Source organism: Anopheles arabiensis, chromosome 3 (assembly GCF_016920715.1).
Source record: "Anopheles arabiensis isolate DONGOLA chromosome 3, AaraD3, whole genome shotgun sequence".
Lineage (NCBI taxonomy): Eukaryota > Metazoa > Arthropoda > Insecta > Diptera > Culicidae > Anopheles > Anopheles arabiensis.
The window spans coordinates 52,030,593-52,047,972 of record NC_053518.1 but is presented as its reverse complement, the minus strand read 5'-3'; the positions used below and the strand labels follow the sequence as shown (position 1 = coordinate 52,047,972).

Genomic DNA, 17,380 nt, shown 5'->3' with positions numbered 1-17,380 from the left:
ACCAATAACAATACATAACCGCAATGCACATATAAGTATCAACGCATACACCACAACACCCAATCAGCTGGCGGCGGAAGGCACGGGCTGAAGCGCAAGTAAGGCAAGGCAGGGCGAGGGAGGGAGAAGAAGCGGACGAAAAAATGGGCGCCAATTTTTTTAAATTTTTTTGACCGTTTTTTTTTTGCTCCGCCGCCCGAACTGTCCGAACTGCCCGAACTGCCCGAACTGCGCGACCCAGCGCAGAAATCGCTGAAGAACAGCGCGGGAGAGCAGGCCAAATCTGCGCTGGCCAGCGCAGATTTTGGTGCATTTTCTGCGCTGGAAACTGCTCGAATTTGCGCAGCGGGGAACAGCGCGGGAGAGCAGGCCAAATCTGCGCTGGCCAGCGCAGATTTTGGTGCATTTTCTGCGCTGGAAACTGCTCGAATTTGCGCAGCGGGGGATATCCAGCATGAGCAACTCTGCCCCGCTGCGCAAATTCGAGCAGTTTCCAGCGCAGAATGTACCAAAATCTGCGCTGGCCAGCGCAGATTTTGGCCCGTTCCCCGCGCTGGACTTCAGCGATTCCTGCGCTGGGTCGAGCAAGTTTAGCGCCATCTGTTGGCGAAATGGACGAACTATTTATGGCAGCGGAGCAAAAAAACGGTCAAAAAATTTAAAAATATTGGCGCCCATTTTTTCGTCCGCTTCTTCTCCCTCCCTCGCCCTGCCTTGTCTTACTTGTGCTTCTGCCCGTACCTTCCGCCGCCAGCTGATTGGTTGTTGCGGTGTATGCGTTGAATCGTATATGTGCATTGCTGTTGTGTGTTGTTATTGGTGGGTGTTAGCATTTATTAATTTGTGTGTGACCTTGAGACGCTGTGGGAGAAGCTGGATTGGGATTCAAAGTGTTATCGGTGTATTGATGGTTTATTTTATTTCGTGCCGCTGCTGATGAGACCATTCGATGCCCCTGCCAATTGAGGGTGAAGAAGCCTATTTAAAACAAGCGTAGGAGAACGTCTAACACTAATCTAATATTTTTTAAATTTGAACATGTTAGATGCTTCAACGACCTTCTAAGCATCATGTAGCACAGTGTATAGTGGCAATAATTTTTTTTAATGTGCCAAAATCTGTCTCGAGTTTTCGGGTCTCGATACACACGCACACACAGCGCGGGGAAAGTGACCATTCACTCTATTATGCCGCGATCCCCCACCCCGCCCGGCGCTTTGGATGATGATGCGCTATATCAGGGGTCTCCAAACTACGGCCCGCGGGCCGCATGCGGCCCTCAAGAGCTTATAATGCGGCCCACGATGACTTTGCCAGAGTTAATATAAATATTACGTTATTATGACTTATTCAAATAAAAATGTATTTTTTACTTTTCTTAGACAAAAATCAAGCTTTAGTAACACGAAACTGTATTAGTATCGTTAGTATTTTGTTGTAAAAACGAGATTTAAGCGTTCATTAATCATTTAAAGGTAGCGTCAAATGGCCCTCAATATAGTTATTTTTGAAGCAATGTGGCCCGCGAGCTGAAAAGTTTGGAGGCCCCTGCACTATATGATAGCTGATGATAGCGGAAGGGGAGGGGGTTTGGTGGGGGGTGCGTGCTTGCATGCGCGCTTTCGTAGGTGCGTTCTCGCGTGCGCGCGTTTGTAGGTGCCTTATCGCTTGCGCGCGCGCGCGTGTGTGTGTGTGTGTGTGTGTGTGTGTGTGTGTGTGTGTGTGTGTGTGAGTTTGCACGCGCGTGTTTGTGTGTGTGCGTGCGTTTGGAAACCCTTAAACTTTTTGATTCTGATGCGTACATTTTCATCCGCTGCGGCTACAAAGTCCATGCATTTTCGATCTCGCTACCTGGGAGACAACACAACTATTGGCATTGGCAGCTTTGCGATCGGCTCTGCTGTTGGGGGTATTAAAAAGACACACGATCTAAGCAAACGTGCGTGTGATATGTTGCACATTTATTTCTAAATCAGCTAGCTGACGCAAGTGGAAACAACATATTGAATTGAATTCATACAAAAGAGGATTCTGGATTTGTTTATTACGGTGCGCGTATGGTGCTGAACCTGTCCGTCCAGAATCTGATGGCTTTGGAGTAGTTATCATGACGACGATTGACCGGCAATGCCTTGGAATGGGTTCGGATCGGTAGGTTCATGTTTTGGTCGAGTGCATTCCGTGTATTTGTCTCGTCACAGCGATAGCCCGGCTACAACAAAGTCAAGACAAACTCTTACCCGGGTGTGGACTGCTACGCTAAGTTCTTTTTATTGTTATTATTATTATTATTAATGGCGTACTAGCCAACGCGATCATGCCGGCCGTTTTAGGACTTGAGTACCACGTAGCCTGAGCCGGTGACTAGTCCCTTGCTACGGCGGACGGTTCATACGCGATTAGAACCCACGACGGGCATGCAGATGTGCGGAATGATGGCGGTGCCACGGGCCCGCTCCTCTCCAGTGTGCAACTTGCATACTGCCACACTGTCTCCTGCCCGATGCATACGCTGAAGGCAGGGGGAAGGATGCACTCTACAGTAAAAAAAACACCGTCAAGAACCAGCGGCGGATCTAACCGTAGCCGGACTAGGCGGTCGCCGAAGATCGCTAGTCTGTAGTATGCCGTATGTCTACAAGTGGACAGAGTATTAGCGACAAGGGCCCCCGGAAAGATGGTCGTTGGGGCACCATGGCTGGAGAACCATTTGCCCCCCCCCCCACCCCCAACACCCCCAACAGAAGTTTAGGATAACAAATTTATGCTTAATGCTTAACATGTTTAGTTCGATGGCAGGCCCCAGGGACTGCCAGTGAACTTTCCAGGATGCCGCTATCATAATCAGCTTGCGTTCTTGATGCCGGCGGAAAGAAAAGTTGATGAAAATCAGCGCCGGGCTGAACGTGTAAATGCGAATTAAGGTTCTGCGCGTTACACAGCAAACCCTCCAGCGTGAGCTAGCGATTCCGTAGTCATTTTTACATTGCAGCAATTGAACTCATTGCGCTTTTTTTGGTTTGATATGTGAAAATGCAACTTCATCGCCGCAATGTGTATAAACGGTTTTTTAAGCGCCACAGCAACTCATGAGCATTGACAACACGCGAGAATGAGATAGCGCTAGGAAGGGAAAGAGCACGGACGATGGCTGACAGCGATTGGCCGTCTGACGCACCAACACATCCAAACCTTAGACAGCGCGCTCAGGCGAGGGGAATGAGGCGGAGCCAGGGACGGGCAGCTCGACGAGCTGCTCGACAAATTCTGGCGTTGGAGAGAAAAAGAGGGCATGATAAAATTCTCAGAACGGCATAACGCCTTCCGTCGCTTTGCGCAGCGGGGCGTTTCCGCGGTAGCGCGTTCGAATGACATTTCATTTCTATGGCTAGATTGTTATACGCGTTTCCGCGGGCGCGGAAACGCGCGTCGTGTATTTGCGGCCTTACTCTTATTATTGAATATAAATCTTCGTGAAAAAAATATTAGACATCGATTATTTTACAACAAATGCATTATATCTGAATAAGGACTGTGTTTCATCATTTTTCATCTTTTGACCCAAATGTATAGTCATTGATTGTTCAATCTCACTATTTCGGATAATTTATTTTCCGCGTTTCGGTGTAACTTTCAAACCTTTAATATTTACCAGCAGTTATTCGTTGTGCAGCAAAATTGGAAGAGAGAGTTTATTCGCGACATACACTGTTATTTATAAACTACTCGATCGAGCCGAACACTCGAAATTGAACGAAGAAAGATATGAAGTGACAGGGCTGTGCCTGAACATCCTCCCCCCCTTGACGCAAGTCAACAAACAAAACAAAAACAATCAAAATAAACAGAAATTAGGTGCATGTGCTCTCGTCGGCCTCTGCCACAGGTAAGATACACATCTTTGTTATCGGACGAGTTACGATACCTTTTGATGTTTTCAGTGTTACTACCCGTGTCAGCTTGTCGTCTCCGGTGTGCACATGTACGATACGTGCGAATGGCCAACGGGTTGGGGGGAGGAAATCATCCTTCAGGATGACCAGTCTGCCAGGTAAGATGCTGTCGTTCCTCTTCGCCATGGTGTTATCACGTTGCATCTCTTGCAGGTATTCCGTCGTCCAGTGCTTCCAGAAGCGCTGCACCATTACTTGCCACTTCTGCAAGTCGCTGAGGGTGCAGGAACGAAGATGGGTGTAGTTCGGCTCGGGAACAGCATGCATCGATGTGCCCACGAGGAAATGCGCTGGGGTAAGTGCCGATAGCTCGTTAGGGTCGTCTGACATAGGTAGGAGAGGACGCGAGTTCATCGCCGCCTCAATCTGATGTAGGACAGTTGTGTAGCCTTTGTAGGATAGTCGCGTGCTGCCTAACTGCCGAAAAAGGTGTCGCTTGGCGGTCTTCACAGCTGCTTCCCACAATCCGCCGATTGTGCCTTGGGAGGGGTGAAGTGCCAATTGATGCCGCGGTTAGTGCAATCTGTCACAATTAGATGTAGCTGCTGTTCATCGCGAAACATTTCGAACAGCTCGTGAAGCTCCCTCGCTGCGCCTTCGAAGTTTTTCCCGTTGTCCGAATGTATGTGTGCCGGTAAACCGCGTCGTGCTGTGAATCTGTGTAATGCAGCTAAAAAACCAGCAGTAGTTAGATCACTTACCAGCTTCAAGTGTACGGCCTTAGTGGAAAAACACACAAACACGCAGAGGTAGCATTTTCCCGGGGCGGCTCGTTTATGGGCTGGCTTCAGGTATAATCTATATATGTATCTATGTATAGAACATCCTGCGTTTGACGTTTGCGGTGAACGGTCGTGCTTGAGTTTGCTCCGTACAAATCAGATAATATTTGCGTTGTTGTGATCGCGCTTGTAGTATTCACTAGTTTGAGGATTCTGAAAGTAAAGAGTTGGCTGCAGTGGTGTGCTGTAACACTTGATTAGTGGCATTAAAATCGGTCTGTTTCGGGTATAATTTCCTGTTTTTGTCGTGCTCTGCGTCGTGCTATTGCTCGTCAATTCACCATGACTCACTGCCGGATTTGCTCACTGGACACCGAGGAAGCAGTTATCATATGTGGCGGTAACTTGAACATCTCTTCGTGCAAACAGGCTTTCCATCCAAAGTGTCTGAAAATGCCAAAATCGAGCATAAAAAGTGTTTCTCATAGCAATAATATTGTTTGGATTTGCAATATGTGCACCAACAACAACTCCGATAATGGCTTGGTTCTTGGTGAGAAGGCACCCCGCCTCATCGAAACGATTAGTGAGATGAAGAACGAAATATCTCACCTACTAAATGAGTTGAAGAGAGAAATGATTGCAGAGATTGATCTACGAATACGCACAAACTATTCCGAATATCCTCACACACTCACTAGGAACCATGCCACTAACACTTCACAGTTCAACGAAAGATTGGCTTCCACTACTAAACTGAACACTAAACCTGTCCATCCCGTCAAAACTATTCACAACACCACGATCTCTTCGGAAATGCTGCCTGGATGTTCTCATACACGCAATATCACTCACACTCTTTCATCTACTTCACCACGCGAACAAACACAACGAAGAATCGGTGTTGACAGTGCAGCTTCGGCTAATCATTCCGTTAATCATCGAAACGCATTGCTTACCGGTGCAGCAACTGATGCAAGTTCATCGTTTGAAGGCTTCGTTCCAAATGTTGAGCCCCGAGTATGGATGTTTGTCACTCACATCGCACCGCACGTTACTGAAGAAGATATGACAACTTTTATTACCAATCGCCTTGAAAATAAAAATTGTATGGTAAAAAAATACTTCCCCGTGATCGTGATCCTGCAACGCTTCGATTCATCTCCTTCAAGGTCAGTCTCCCAAATGCACTTAAGAATAAAGCACTTTCACCTGCAACTTGGCCCCGCGGTTTCGTATATGCCGAATTTGAGTTCCGTAATAAAAATATCAACGATTTTTTTACACCACATACCCTATACAACTCACCAGTATGACTATGAGATCACAGATCGTCCCGAACGCTCTCACACCCGAAGAGAACAACCCGAACACCGAACATCATACTGTTTCGCTCTCCGACACTCTCCCAACGATCACACACTCGCAGCCTCCCCTGAGTGAACTTTCGATATATTATCAAAATGTGCGTGGGCTACGCACTAAAACAGCTGATTTATATGCAGCAAGTTATGAATCAGAATATGACGTTATAGTTTTAACTGAAACATGGCTCGACGATGCTATTTCCTCGACGATGCTTTTTGACGACAACCGCTTCACAGTTTACCGTACCGATCGTTCCACTACTAATAGTACAAAGACAAGAGGAGGGGGAGTTCTTATTGCAGTTAAAAAAAAAATTGCCTCTAGCCCTTGCACTCCTCTTTCAAACATAACTGAGAGTCTGTGGATTCAATTGAGAACCCCTACGAATTCTCTTATAGTTGGTGCTATCTACCTTGCACCGGATCGTTGCAACGACACCCACACAATAAATGCTTTATGCTCCACTCTTCGGTGTGTGCGGGATAAATATACCGATGATACAATGATCCTTATGGGGGATTTCAATCAGTCTCAGCTCGTATGGAGCACAACCAATGAAAGTGTTGCAGTTTTAAATACATCGGAATCCCGGATTAATCCTTCCTGTTCAGTTCTCCTCGATGAATTTAACTATGCAGGACTGTCTCAACTAAACTGCTACATGAATCCCCATGGTTCTATACTGGACCTTATTTTGGCTGATGATGGGATTCCTTACCACTTATTAAAGTTGGAGCTCGTTCTTGACCCTTGGATTCAACCAGACTCCTACCACCCGGTGATTGCTCTCCGCCTATTTTCTGAATCAAATCACACTACAACACCACAACATACTTCAAATATTCAGAGTCGGAACTTCCGAAAGACGAATTTTATAGGTCTCTCATCGGCCCTTACCAACGTTGACTGGAGCCATATCACCAGAGACCCGGATCTCAATCAAAACATTTTGTCGTTTACAAATAAAATCACAAGCTTTTACGATCAGTTTGTCCCTCGTTATCGGTCCCCAACCAAGCCACCCTGGTCTATCTCACGGTTAAAAGACTTGAGAAAACAGAAAAAAAGACTCCATAAAATGTTCCGTCAACATAAGAACGAGGTCAATAGAAGAATATTTATTAAAGCTGCCCGTCTGTACCAGAAATTTAATCGCCGAGCCTACGCCAACTACGTAAGAAAAATAGAAAACCGATTTAAAAGGGACCCAAGAACGTTTTTTAGTTTTGCTCGACAAAAACGAGATAGTAACAGACTTCCATCAATGATGCTTCTGAACGGAAGATCGTACACCGGTAATGTTGAAATCAGTCAAGCATTTGCTGATTACTTTTCATCAACATACGTGAGTAACTCGCCATCAGTCACTAATGCTGCTACGTCCAACCATATACCTGATGCTGCCGACATTCCTCTTCCTGTTCTGTCTGAAGCTGACATTGCCTCGGCTATCAACGAGTTGAAGCTTTCATTCGCTACTGGGCCTGACGCTATACCCAGTGCTATTTTCAAACGCTGCAGAGATGCTTTAACTCCTGTCTTGACCACATTGTTCAACAAGTCTTTGCAGCAGAAACGCTTCCCTCAAGCATGGAAATCTTCATTCATGTTCCCGGTTTACAAAAATGGAAATAGAAATGACATATGTAATTACCGTGGTATTTATATGTTATGTGCAGTCAGCAAAATTTTTGAGATCACCATTTCGAAACACCTATCAAGTGGTTTTAAAAATATAATCTCCAATGATCAGCACTGCTTTCTACCCAACCGCTCAATTGAAACAAACCTTCTCTCTTTATTGAGCACCTGCTATCCTGCAATGGACAATGGTAAACAGGTTGACGTAATCTACACCGACTTCAGTGCTGCCTTTGACTCCGTAAATCACTCAATGCTAATTTCAAAACTATCAAGCTACGGAGTAAATGGGGCGCTAGTTCATTGGCTCTCCTGTTATTTAAGTGATAGGCATATAACAGTGAATATTTCCTCCTCTATATCTGCACCATTCACCAACACGTCCGGGGTTCCACAAGGCAGTATTCTCGGACCTATTCTTTTTAACATTTTCATAAACGATGTTATTTATGTTATACCAGATTGCGAAAAATTGTTTTATGCAGATGATTTGAAAATGTTTCTACCGATATCAGATCAAACCGATTGTTTTACCCTTCAAAACTGCTTAACTCGATTTAACTCATGGTGTAAATCAAATTGTATGCGTCTCAACATATCTAAATGCTCTGTTATATCCTACACTAGAAAAAGAACCCCCATTGTTTACGATTATAAAATTGATGATAGATCAGTGCCGCGTAAAAATGTGATTCGCGATTTAGGCGTCCATTTAGATAGCAGACTTACGTTACAGAACCACTATGAAGCAATACTTTCAAAAGCCTTCCGTTTGTTAGGATTCATTTTGCGTGTTGCGAAAGACTTCAAAGATCCATTCAGTATAAAAGCTCTGTATTGTGCAATTGTCCGTCCTACCTTAGAATTCGCTAGTATTATTTGGACTCCGACACAGCAATATTTAATAGATAGGCTAGAATCGGTTCAACGTAAGCTCACTCGTTCATTGTTTTACCGTCTCCCATGGTCTCGTAATTCTGTTTGTCCCTCTTACCGTACAAGGTGCCTGCTATTTGGACTAGAACCTCTGCAACATAGAAGAAAGACGGCACAGTGCTTATTTATACACAAACTTGTTACCGGATCTTTAGACGCCCCGTCAATTCTGAGTAAATTGAACTTTCAGGCCCCCAGTAGAATGTTAAGAACCAGGACATTATTTAACATAGAATTCAGATCGACTAATTTTGGATCAAACGATCCTTTATTAAAAATGTTAAGTGCTTATAACTCGCTAGGAAACAATGTCGACTTGAACTCAAACTTAAACAATCTACGGACCTTTTTACATAGCTTAATATGACGCTTCCACAGTTTATGTTGTTTTCTTTATTTTTATTTGGTTGATTGACAGTTAAACTTGTTATGTTTTTTGATGCGTTTTTGTTAGCACTGTTCTTTAGCATTAACTATAGAAATAAGTATGTTATGTAAGCTTATGCCAGCTGGATAACTTTCGGAATAAATAATAATAATAATAATAATAATAATAATAATAATGGACCGGCGTAATCCACTCCAGTAACACTAAAAGGCCGGCTGGGAGTGATGCGCTGCGCTGGAAGCTGTCCAAGTTGTTGCTGGTCAAGTGTCGGTCGCTGTCGAATGCACCGAAAACAATTCTGCACAATGTGCTTAACAAGATGCCTTCCATCTAACGGCCAAAACTCTTCGCGAATTCGAGATAAGAGCAGCCTTCCTCCTCCATGACGAAGCTCCTCGTGTTGATACTTTGCGATCAATTGCGCGAACGGATGTTTCTTGGGAAGCAAAACAGGATGCTTCGCTTGGTAGGGAAGTTGAGATAGTCGTAAACGTCCACCTACACGGATAATCCCTTGTTCGTCAAGGAATGGACTTAGTGCACGTAAAGGTGATTGCCTCGTGACTTCGTTTCCCTTTTTGAGCTGCCCGTGTTCAGCTGAAAATGAATCCTGCTGTGCTAGGCGGCTTAACACAGTGTTTGCTGTTTCCATGTACTCGGGTGTGACGATTAAAGGTGCGGGGTGCTGTGCTGCTGTTCGCTGAGAGCGTGCCTTTTCCTTAGCGTTACGTGTGAAGCGAATGCAGTATGATACGATACGCAGCAATCGCTTGTAGCTAGAACACAACGCAAACCAAGGGTGATTAGTGGTTGTGTTTACAACGGCAGCACTCACCTGGCGAATCTCTAGATTCGTTTCGTTGGCTGGTTCCGGGTTAGAGTTGAGCCAGATGGAAGCGGGCAAAGGTAGCCAATCCGGACCGAGGCTCTACAGTTTGCTTTTCAGGAAATCAGCGGCTGACATGCCTCGTGAAACCAGGTCAGCAGGATTAGACGCGCCGGGTACATGTCTCCACTGCCGCGGGTGTGAGTAATGCTGTACTTCAGATACCCGGTTAGCCACAAACGTTGCCCATTTGTTGGGTGTGGCGCTGATCCAGGTTAAGGTGATGGTGGAATCCGACCAAAAGAAAGATTCTGCAACGTTGATCCCCATCGCCTTCTTTACTCGGTGATGCAGGTGTGCTCCTAATACAGCAGCGCATAGTTCAAGGCGGGGTAGTGTGACGCGCTTGAGCGGTGCCACACGCGATTTGGAAGAAAGCAACGTTATGCGAATCTGCCCACCTTCGCCTTCACAACGCGCATAAATGCAGGCTCCATATGCTGCCTCCGATGCATCACAGAAGGTATGTAGCTGAATAAGCGCACCAGGTAGAAGCGCATAACGACTAACCTTGAATTTAGAGATGAGTTGCCAATCCTCTTGTATTGTTTTCCATTTCTTAGAATAGAATAGAATGGATTAGATAGATAGAATGGATCGCTTACAGATAGTATCTGGAACATACTCGTCCCAACCAGCTTTCTGCAACCATAATTCCTGCATCATCATCTTGGCCCGAATGACAATCGGGGAGATCAGGCCCAGCGGATCGAACATGCGAGCTACGTTGGATAGAATGGATCGCTTTGTCGGAATGGACACATCACTGGATATTGCGGATTCGAAGGATAAAACGTCATGCTCTGGCTCCCATGAAACACCAAGAGCCTTTACCTCGAGCACCTCGAGCTGATTGGATGTCCACTTTCGCAGCTCGAAGCCGCCTTTGGCGAGCAATTGAGAAAGCTCGATTCGCAACTGGCGAGCATTTCCGATGGAATCAGCACCACCGATGAAATCGTCAACGTAGAAGTTAGTTTTCAAAGCAGCTGCAGCATTGGGACAAGAGGCGCCCTCATCGTTTGCAAGCTGCAGCAATGTTCTGGTTGCCAAGAATGATGAGGGGGCTAAGCCATAAGTAACCGTATTCAGCTCAAAATATTCGATTGGCGAGTGAGGCGAAAATCGAAAGCAAATGCGTACAAATTTCCGGTCGTTAGGATGGAGCAATACTTGTCGATACATTTTCGCAATATCTCCAACAATGGCTACCTTATATGTGCGGAAGCGTAAAATTATGTCGAGCAGATCGTCCTGCACGACAGGGCCGACGCATAACGCCTCGTTTAGCGAAAAGCCGGTGGACGTCTTAGCTGAACCATCAAATACCACGCGAACCTTTGTTGTGGAGCTAGCGGCTTTGAACACGGGATGGTGAGGCAGATAATACGCGCGTTCGTCGTCGGAGAGATTTTTTATGCGTGACATGTGCCCAAGCTCCAGATACTCACGCATGAAATCATGGTACGCCGCTTTTACGTTTGGATCTCGTTCTAACCTCCTTTCTAACAAACTAAACCGCCTTAATGCTGCTGCCTTCGAAAGGCCAAGCTTATCATCGAAGTCTGCTTGTTTAGGTAAGCATACCATATAACGACCAGCTTCATCTCGCTGTGTTGTATCCTTGTAAAATTGCTCACATTTGCGATCCTCAGGAGAATAGCCATCGTTAACCTGTAGTTCTTCTACTTTCCAGAAACGCTCTATTGATTCTTCTAGTGAAACCATACACACCACGGATGAAGTGTGAAAAGTATTGGATGTTGCTGGCTGAGAGGTATATGCTGATCCACTCACGACCCAGCCAAATACGCTCTCCATCAGGACTGGTAGATTCGATGACATTTTATATTGCGCCCCGCTTACAAAGAACGTGTGATAGTGCCGGGCACCGAGAATAATGTCGATCGGTGCCGACTTCTCGAAATGGGGGTCGGCGAATATGATATGTGGCGGTAATTTCCAGCCGCTGGTGGGCACATCATGTGCAGGCAGGTCAGCAATAAGCTTCTCGACTATCAAAAACTCAACGTTAATCGCATAAGGGCTCGCTCTAGATGATACCGTGGTGCGCATCGATTTCCGCACTGGGGTGGACGATTGACCAGCACCAATCAGCGTGATATCGACCGTGCCCGATTTGATACCTAGCCGGTTAGCAAAACTGCTACTCATCAAATCTGGCTGGGAGGCACTATCTAAAAGTGCGCGTGCAGGATGCATTATGCCATGTGCATCAACAATGTTTACTAGTGCAGTTTGAAGCAGAACTTGTTCCGTAGCAATTCAAGCAAGCAATTCAAGCACAATTTCAGTGTCATTGTGTTTCGGTACCGTTCCTCCGGTGTCATTTGCATGAAACGGGGGCATTTCGTTAAATTGTGATCGGAGTGGCATAAAGGGCATGTGCGTGTGTCGTGTGATGTTGACGAAAAGCTTGCTAAGCGCATAGGCGGAGCATGTTTATGTGCGTAGTGCGTTTGGTTCACGGTAGGGGGAGCTTCGGTAATGTTTACCTGTAGGGTTTCCAACACTCGCATACGGCGCTGTAAAAATGCGATTAATCCTTCGTAACTAGGATTTTGGCTAGTTGAGGCATTTTCCTCCAAATCTCTTAATGTGGAGGTAGGCAATTTTGTGCACATTAAGTGTTCTAACAAGCAGCTCCATGCCTCCGTTTTTTCGCCTAGATGATTGAGCGTTTTCTTGTGACGTTCGAACTCGTCCACAAGATGGTGAAGGGTTGATGCACTCTCCTTCTTAACGGTGGCCATACCAAAAAGTACTTGAAGATGCCGTTTCTTTAACAAATACTCATTCGAGTATCGTTCGGTGATCATTTGCCATGCTAGCTCGTAATTGGCTGCGCTGATCGTGATTGCTTCGATCACCTTTGCGGCCTCGCCTTTCACGGAAGCTCGTAAATAATGAAACTTTTGTATCGGTGGTAGTTCCATGTTTTCGTGAATTAATCCCTCAAAAGTGTCCCTATACGTGAGCCATTGCATGTAATCACCATCGAACTCAGGAAGTGAGATGGTGGGAAGCTTTATACCTGCCAACGGGTTAGTGTTTGGTGTTGTGCTTGCGGATCGCGGAGCGTGCACACGTTTAGCCTTCAAATGGGCTTCAAGGCGTATCAAACGCGAGCCAAAATCGTCTCGTAACGCGGCATTGTGACTTATCACTTCCTCGGTGGCCGCCGCATCTTCCAATTTGGCCTGAATTGCTTCCAAATCAACGGAAAGCTTCTGGACCTTTGCAATGCGAATGTTGATTTCGATTGCATCCCGTTCCGGGTCAAATTCTGCCAAAAACTGTTCGTGCTTAGCCAATACTGCTAGTAAAACTGTCCTTCTGGACGACAAAACGTTTATCGGAGCAGTCATAGTGCGGTTTGACAAAAAACGCTAAATTTCGCAGACACAGTGAACTTGGTCGATTGTGAGGTGACTAAAGCACAGTTACACGCGCGCAAACAGTGATTATCGCGAGAATAATTAAGATTCAGAAAACCAGATTCGTCTTAATCCTGGTCACGGCACCAATGTTTAATCTCACTATTTCGGATAATTTATTTTTCGCGTTTCGGTGTAACTTTCAAACCTTTAATATTTACCAGCAGTTATTCGTTGTGCAGCAAAATTGGAAGAGAGAGTTTATTCGCGACATACACTGTTATTTATAAACTACTCGATGAGGAAGCGCTGGAATGTGCGCATGATGAGGAAAATGATAGTGATGATCATGTCATCGATTATCTCATGGAAAGTTCAGATGAAGAGGAATCATTGGAACAATACAACGAAGCATTCTCAATGCATGGTGCTTTACGTCGCTGGGCCATATCGAGAAATCAAACGTATGAGTCAATCGAGGAAGTGATGGAAATTGTTAGAAAAACAAGTAATTGTAAGCTGCCAAAAGACGCTTTTGATAAACGTATCGATCGACGGATTACCACTATTCAAAAGTAGCAACCTTCAATTTTGGCCCATACTTTTCAACATTCATGAAATGCCAAAATTACCTGTAATGATAGCTGCTATTTATTGTGGTCCGACAATACCAGTAAGCATCGAACACTTTCTTCGTCCTTTTGTTGATGAAATCAACTTCCTCATGAAAAATGGAGCACAGATCAATAATAAGACGGTTAAGATAGAACTGCGCGCAATTATAGCTGATTCTCCAGCTCGGGCGTTTATTAAAGGTAATACAAAACAGTTATACATATCTGTACATAGGTGATTAAAACTTTATGATTCTTCTTTCGTAGGTGTTGTCAGCTTCAACGGTATACATGGCTGCTTGAAATGTGTGTCTGAGGGAAGGAGTATCCGAGGAAGAGTAGCATTTCCCGATATCGCTGGTTCTGATCGCACTAATGAAGGATTTAGGTCGCGCTCGTATGGTAAACAACACAAATTTGATTCTCCTCTATTATCTCTATTAGACGAATTTGATCTTGTAAAACAAGTAATAGTTGCAGATTTATTGCATATAATTGATTTAGGAGTTACAAAACGTCTGTTAATGGGCTGGATATGTGGAAAATTTGGTGTGGTGCACAAGTTATCTCCTGAACAAATCAACAAAATGTCAGCAATGTTGATGCATATCAAATTACCTGTAGAGATACACAGAAAGTTCCGTTCATTACGTGATCTCAAGTATTGGAAAGGCACTGAATTAAACTCTTTCTTATTTTACGCATCCGTTGTTGTACTCAGAGGAACATTGAGTGAACAACAATACAATCATTTTATGTTGTATTTTTGCAGCATTACATTTTTTCATCTGAAGTATACAAAGAGCATTGGTCATTAGCAAACACTCTCCTACAGCTGTTCGTCAAACAGTACGGAATTATTTACGGCCCAAAATATATTTCGAGTAATGTTCATAACCTTTTGCATATTTACCAAGAAGTTATTGATTTTGGAATACTTCGGTTTATATCTTCTTATGACTTTGGGAACGAACTTCAGCATATGAAACATTCATTGCGAAGTGGATCGAAAAGTTTAGAACAAACAATAAACCATATAGCAGAATGAGCAGCCTATAAACCGGATAAATATATTAAACAACTACAATATCCCACGATTCATAGGAGAGGAAATATTACTACACTTCATGTGCGCCAAGGATTTTGTATAAAGAATGATGGTAGCAATTCTTGGTTTTTAACAAAATCGGGTAGCGTATGTCAATTCGTAAATGCAGATATACAGCAGTCTTCCGTAGACTTAACAGCAAGAAAGCTAACTAGGACTATTGATGATTTCAACTATCCTTTCAATTCTAAATTTTTGAACATACATCGCGGAAATATTAACGATTTACGAAAAGAAAATATTATAATAGGTTTTCAGGATATAAAATGTAAATTAGTAGTAGTACCATTGTCTAAGGAAAATGAAAATAGTTTTGTTCCCTTGATACATACATTGGTTTATTAAAACAAAACAACCACGTTTTTTAAAATGATGTGTTTTAATTCAATAAAACGATTTTTTTCAGTACGTACATAAATTCGTTAATAGTTCATTTATAAGTATTAACATTATTAAAACTATTCCTAACTGATTAATACTTCTTATGTCTATGATGCGAAGTTTTCACTAATCCTACTAATTCTAACCGTTGCTTACTATGCCTAAACTTATTTTGTAAAACTTCTTTAATTTTCTGGTCCGTAGGGATAAGTCCCTGACATGTGCCTATATATTTATAGAATTTTAATATATTTTTATAATTATTGAAAGGAATTTTTGGGTTTGGATGACCTATACCAGACCAACTGACCACAAACTCTCTTTTAAAAAGAATATCCATGCTTGCATGAAGCCGCGCATCCACACTATCTGTTGGTAGCCGGGCATCCACAAATGCTTCCATCGTATTTTTAAAATCGTTGTCTACTAATTTAAGCTCCAGATCGTCTAGTTCGTCTTTGGTACCAACAGGCTCAAATTCAAAGCTAGTTGCACGTACATTCCCTACGCTAGGAGCAACTCGATCAGCTACTATATCTAGCTCAGAACGCATCAGCTTTATCTGTTTTTCCATGTCTACTAGCTTTTTATTCGTCTGTTGTTGTTCGTATTGAATTGCGGTCAATTTTTTAAATATTATACTCAGACACGAGTTGTCATCAACAACAGACATCGTTTGAGTCCCGATTGATTGCGATCTTGATACTTTATCTGAAAGTTAAACAATATAAACAACCATATTAGAGTTTTGAGCTAGTTTAGTATGATAAACTATGAATTTACTAAAACTACTGGCTTTTACTTACATTGTACTTGTTTTTGCTTGTTTGGCATGTTCGGGATGGAACAAGAAGATGCCGTTTTGGAATTACCCAAAGTCGTGGCTGAATGTAGCGGAGCATTTAGCTCTTGCAGCAACTGCTCGTGCAAAATCGGTTTGGCAGCACTAGTCGTTGAATCTGGTATAAAAGCATTTTTAATGTGACATTTCATAATACTATTGCAGGATGCGTCAGCGACCAAACATAAATTCTCACCATTATTTTGTGGTTTCGATGCCACCATAACACACTTCCCATCTATCATTTTCAAAGTTAGCTTAGGTCGTTTTGCGCTAAAAATGCTAGAAAAAAGCGTTATTGTTTTGTACATCTCGATTCTTCTTACGCACTTACTTCTCCATGTTGCGTATTGTGCAGCTCGCGTATAGTGTGCATTGTTATTGCCACACAAACGATGGCCTCCCTCGGGGATATCGTAGCTGTTACCACAAACTCTGCTATGCAAATGCTAACTATTTCAACAGGAAGAAGTTCAACACTGATGCGGACCAACAAAGCCTTCCATGAAAAAGATGCTCATCGAAACAACTCTACACACACACACACACCCGGTTGTACACAATATCACACGGCAGCAGCAACGAACGAAATGGTGATGCAGGGCAACTACAGGAAGTACAGGGAGCAAAAACGTGGGGCAGAGGGGGGAGTGCACATAGGGATTTCAGAAAGGCAATAACATACGACAGCTAATTTTTATTTAATTTTTTTTTTGTTGGACAGTGTGAGGGCGACATATCATCACGAAACACACACAAAAACCAAGCCATATATACATTGAGGTGTGCGAATTCTGTCAAATACTGCCTAAAGCATCGTTATAAAGGCGCCTTTTCGTAGCCGGACGGGCGCCCGAAAGACTGCGGAAAGGCGCCTTTTTATGTGACATTTGCAGCCTGGGTATATTTATTCTTTTTTTCGGTTGGCAATTCTGCAATTTTACGTTGCTTTCAATCCACCTCGTTTTTTCTCACTTTCCTTCATTATCACGTGAGAATCCCACTACTCACTCTTCACTTCTCAATCATTGGTTCGCCTCACTGGCAGAAGATCGGATTTTCTATTCAATCCGATCCAAAATCCGATCCTGTCAAAAATTTGACATTTTTGGTCAATGGACATCTTCTAGAACGTGCTGAAGAT

The 17,380-nt window shown here is 43.7% G+C and overlaps 1 protein-coding gene and 1 long non-coding RNA gene across 2 annotated transcripts; both read right to left on the bottom strand.

Annotated features, from left to right (window-relative positions):
• Positions 1–4,779: 4,779 nt before the first annotated feature.
• On the bottom strand, positions 4,780–5,412 carry LOC120902332. Its single transcript, XR_005739405.1, has 2 exons — positions 5,288–5,412; positions 4,780–5,122 (listed from the first exon to the last, which is right to left on the bottom strand). It is a non-coding gene; the product is annotated as an uncharacterized LOC120902332 (long non-coding RNA).
• A 10,050-nt stretch (positions 5,413–15,462) lies between these two features.
• Positions 15,463–16,975, bottom strand: LOC120902854. Its single transcript, XM_040311894.1, has 4 exons — positions 16,571–16,975; positions 16,433–16,518; positions 16,202–16,354; positions 15,463–16,106 (listed from the first exon to the last, which is right to left on the bottom strand). The coding sequence occupies exons 1-4, from the start codon at positions 16,576–16,578 to the stop codon at positions 15,487–15,489; spliced, it is 867 nt and encodes a 288-aa protein (XP_040167828.1). The 5' UTR covers positions 16,579–16,975; the 3' UTR covers positions 15,463–15,486.
• Positions 16,976–17,380: the final 405 nt, after the last annotated feature.

Coding starts and splice junctions, on each gene's coding strand:
- LOC120902854 (XM_040311894.1), bottom strand. Junction 16,355..16,432: donor ATCGAAACCACAAAATAATG/GTGAGAATTTAT, acceptor CTTTTATACCAG/ATTCAACGACTAGTGCTGCC. Junction 16,107..16,201: donor CAAGCAAAAACAAGTACAAT/GTAAGTAAAAGC, acceptor TTTAACTTTCAG/ATAAAGTATCAAGATCGCAA.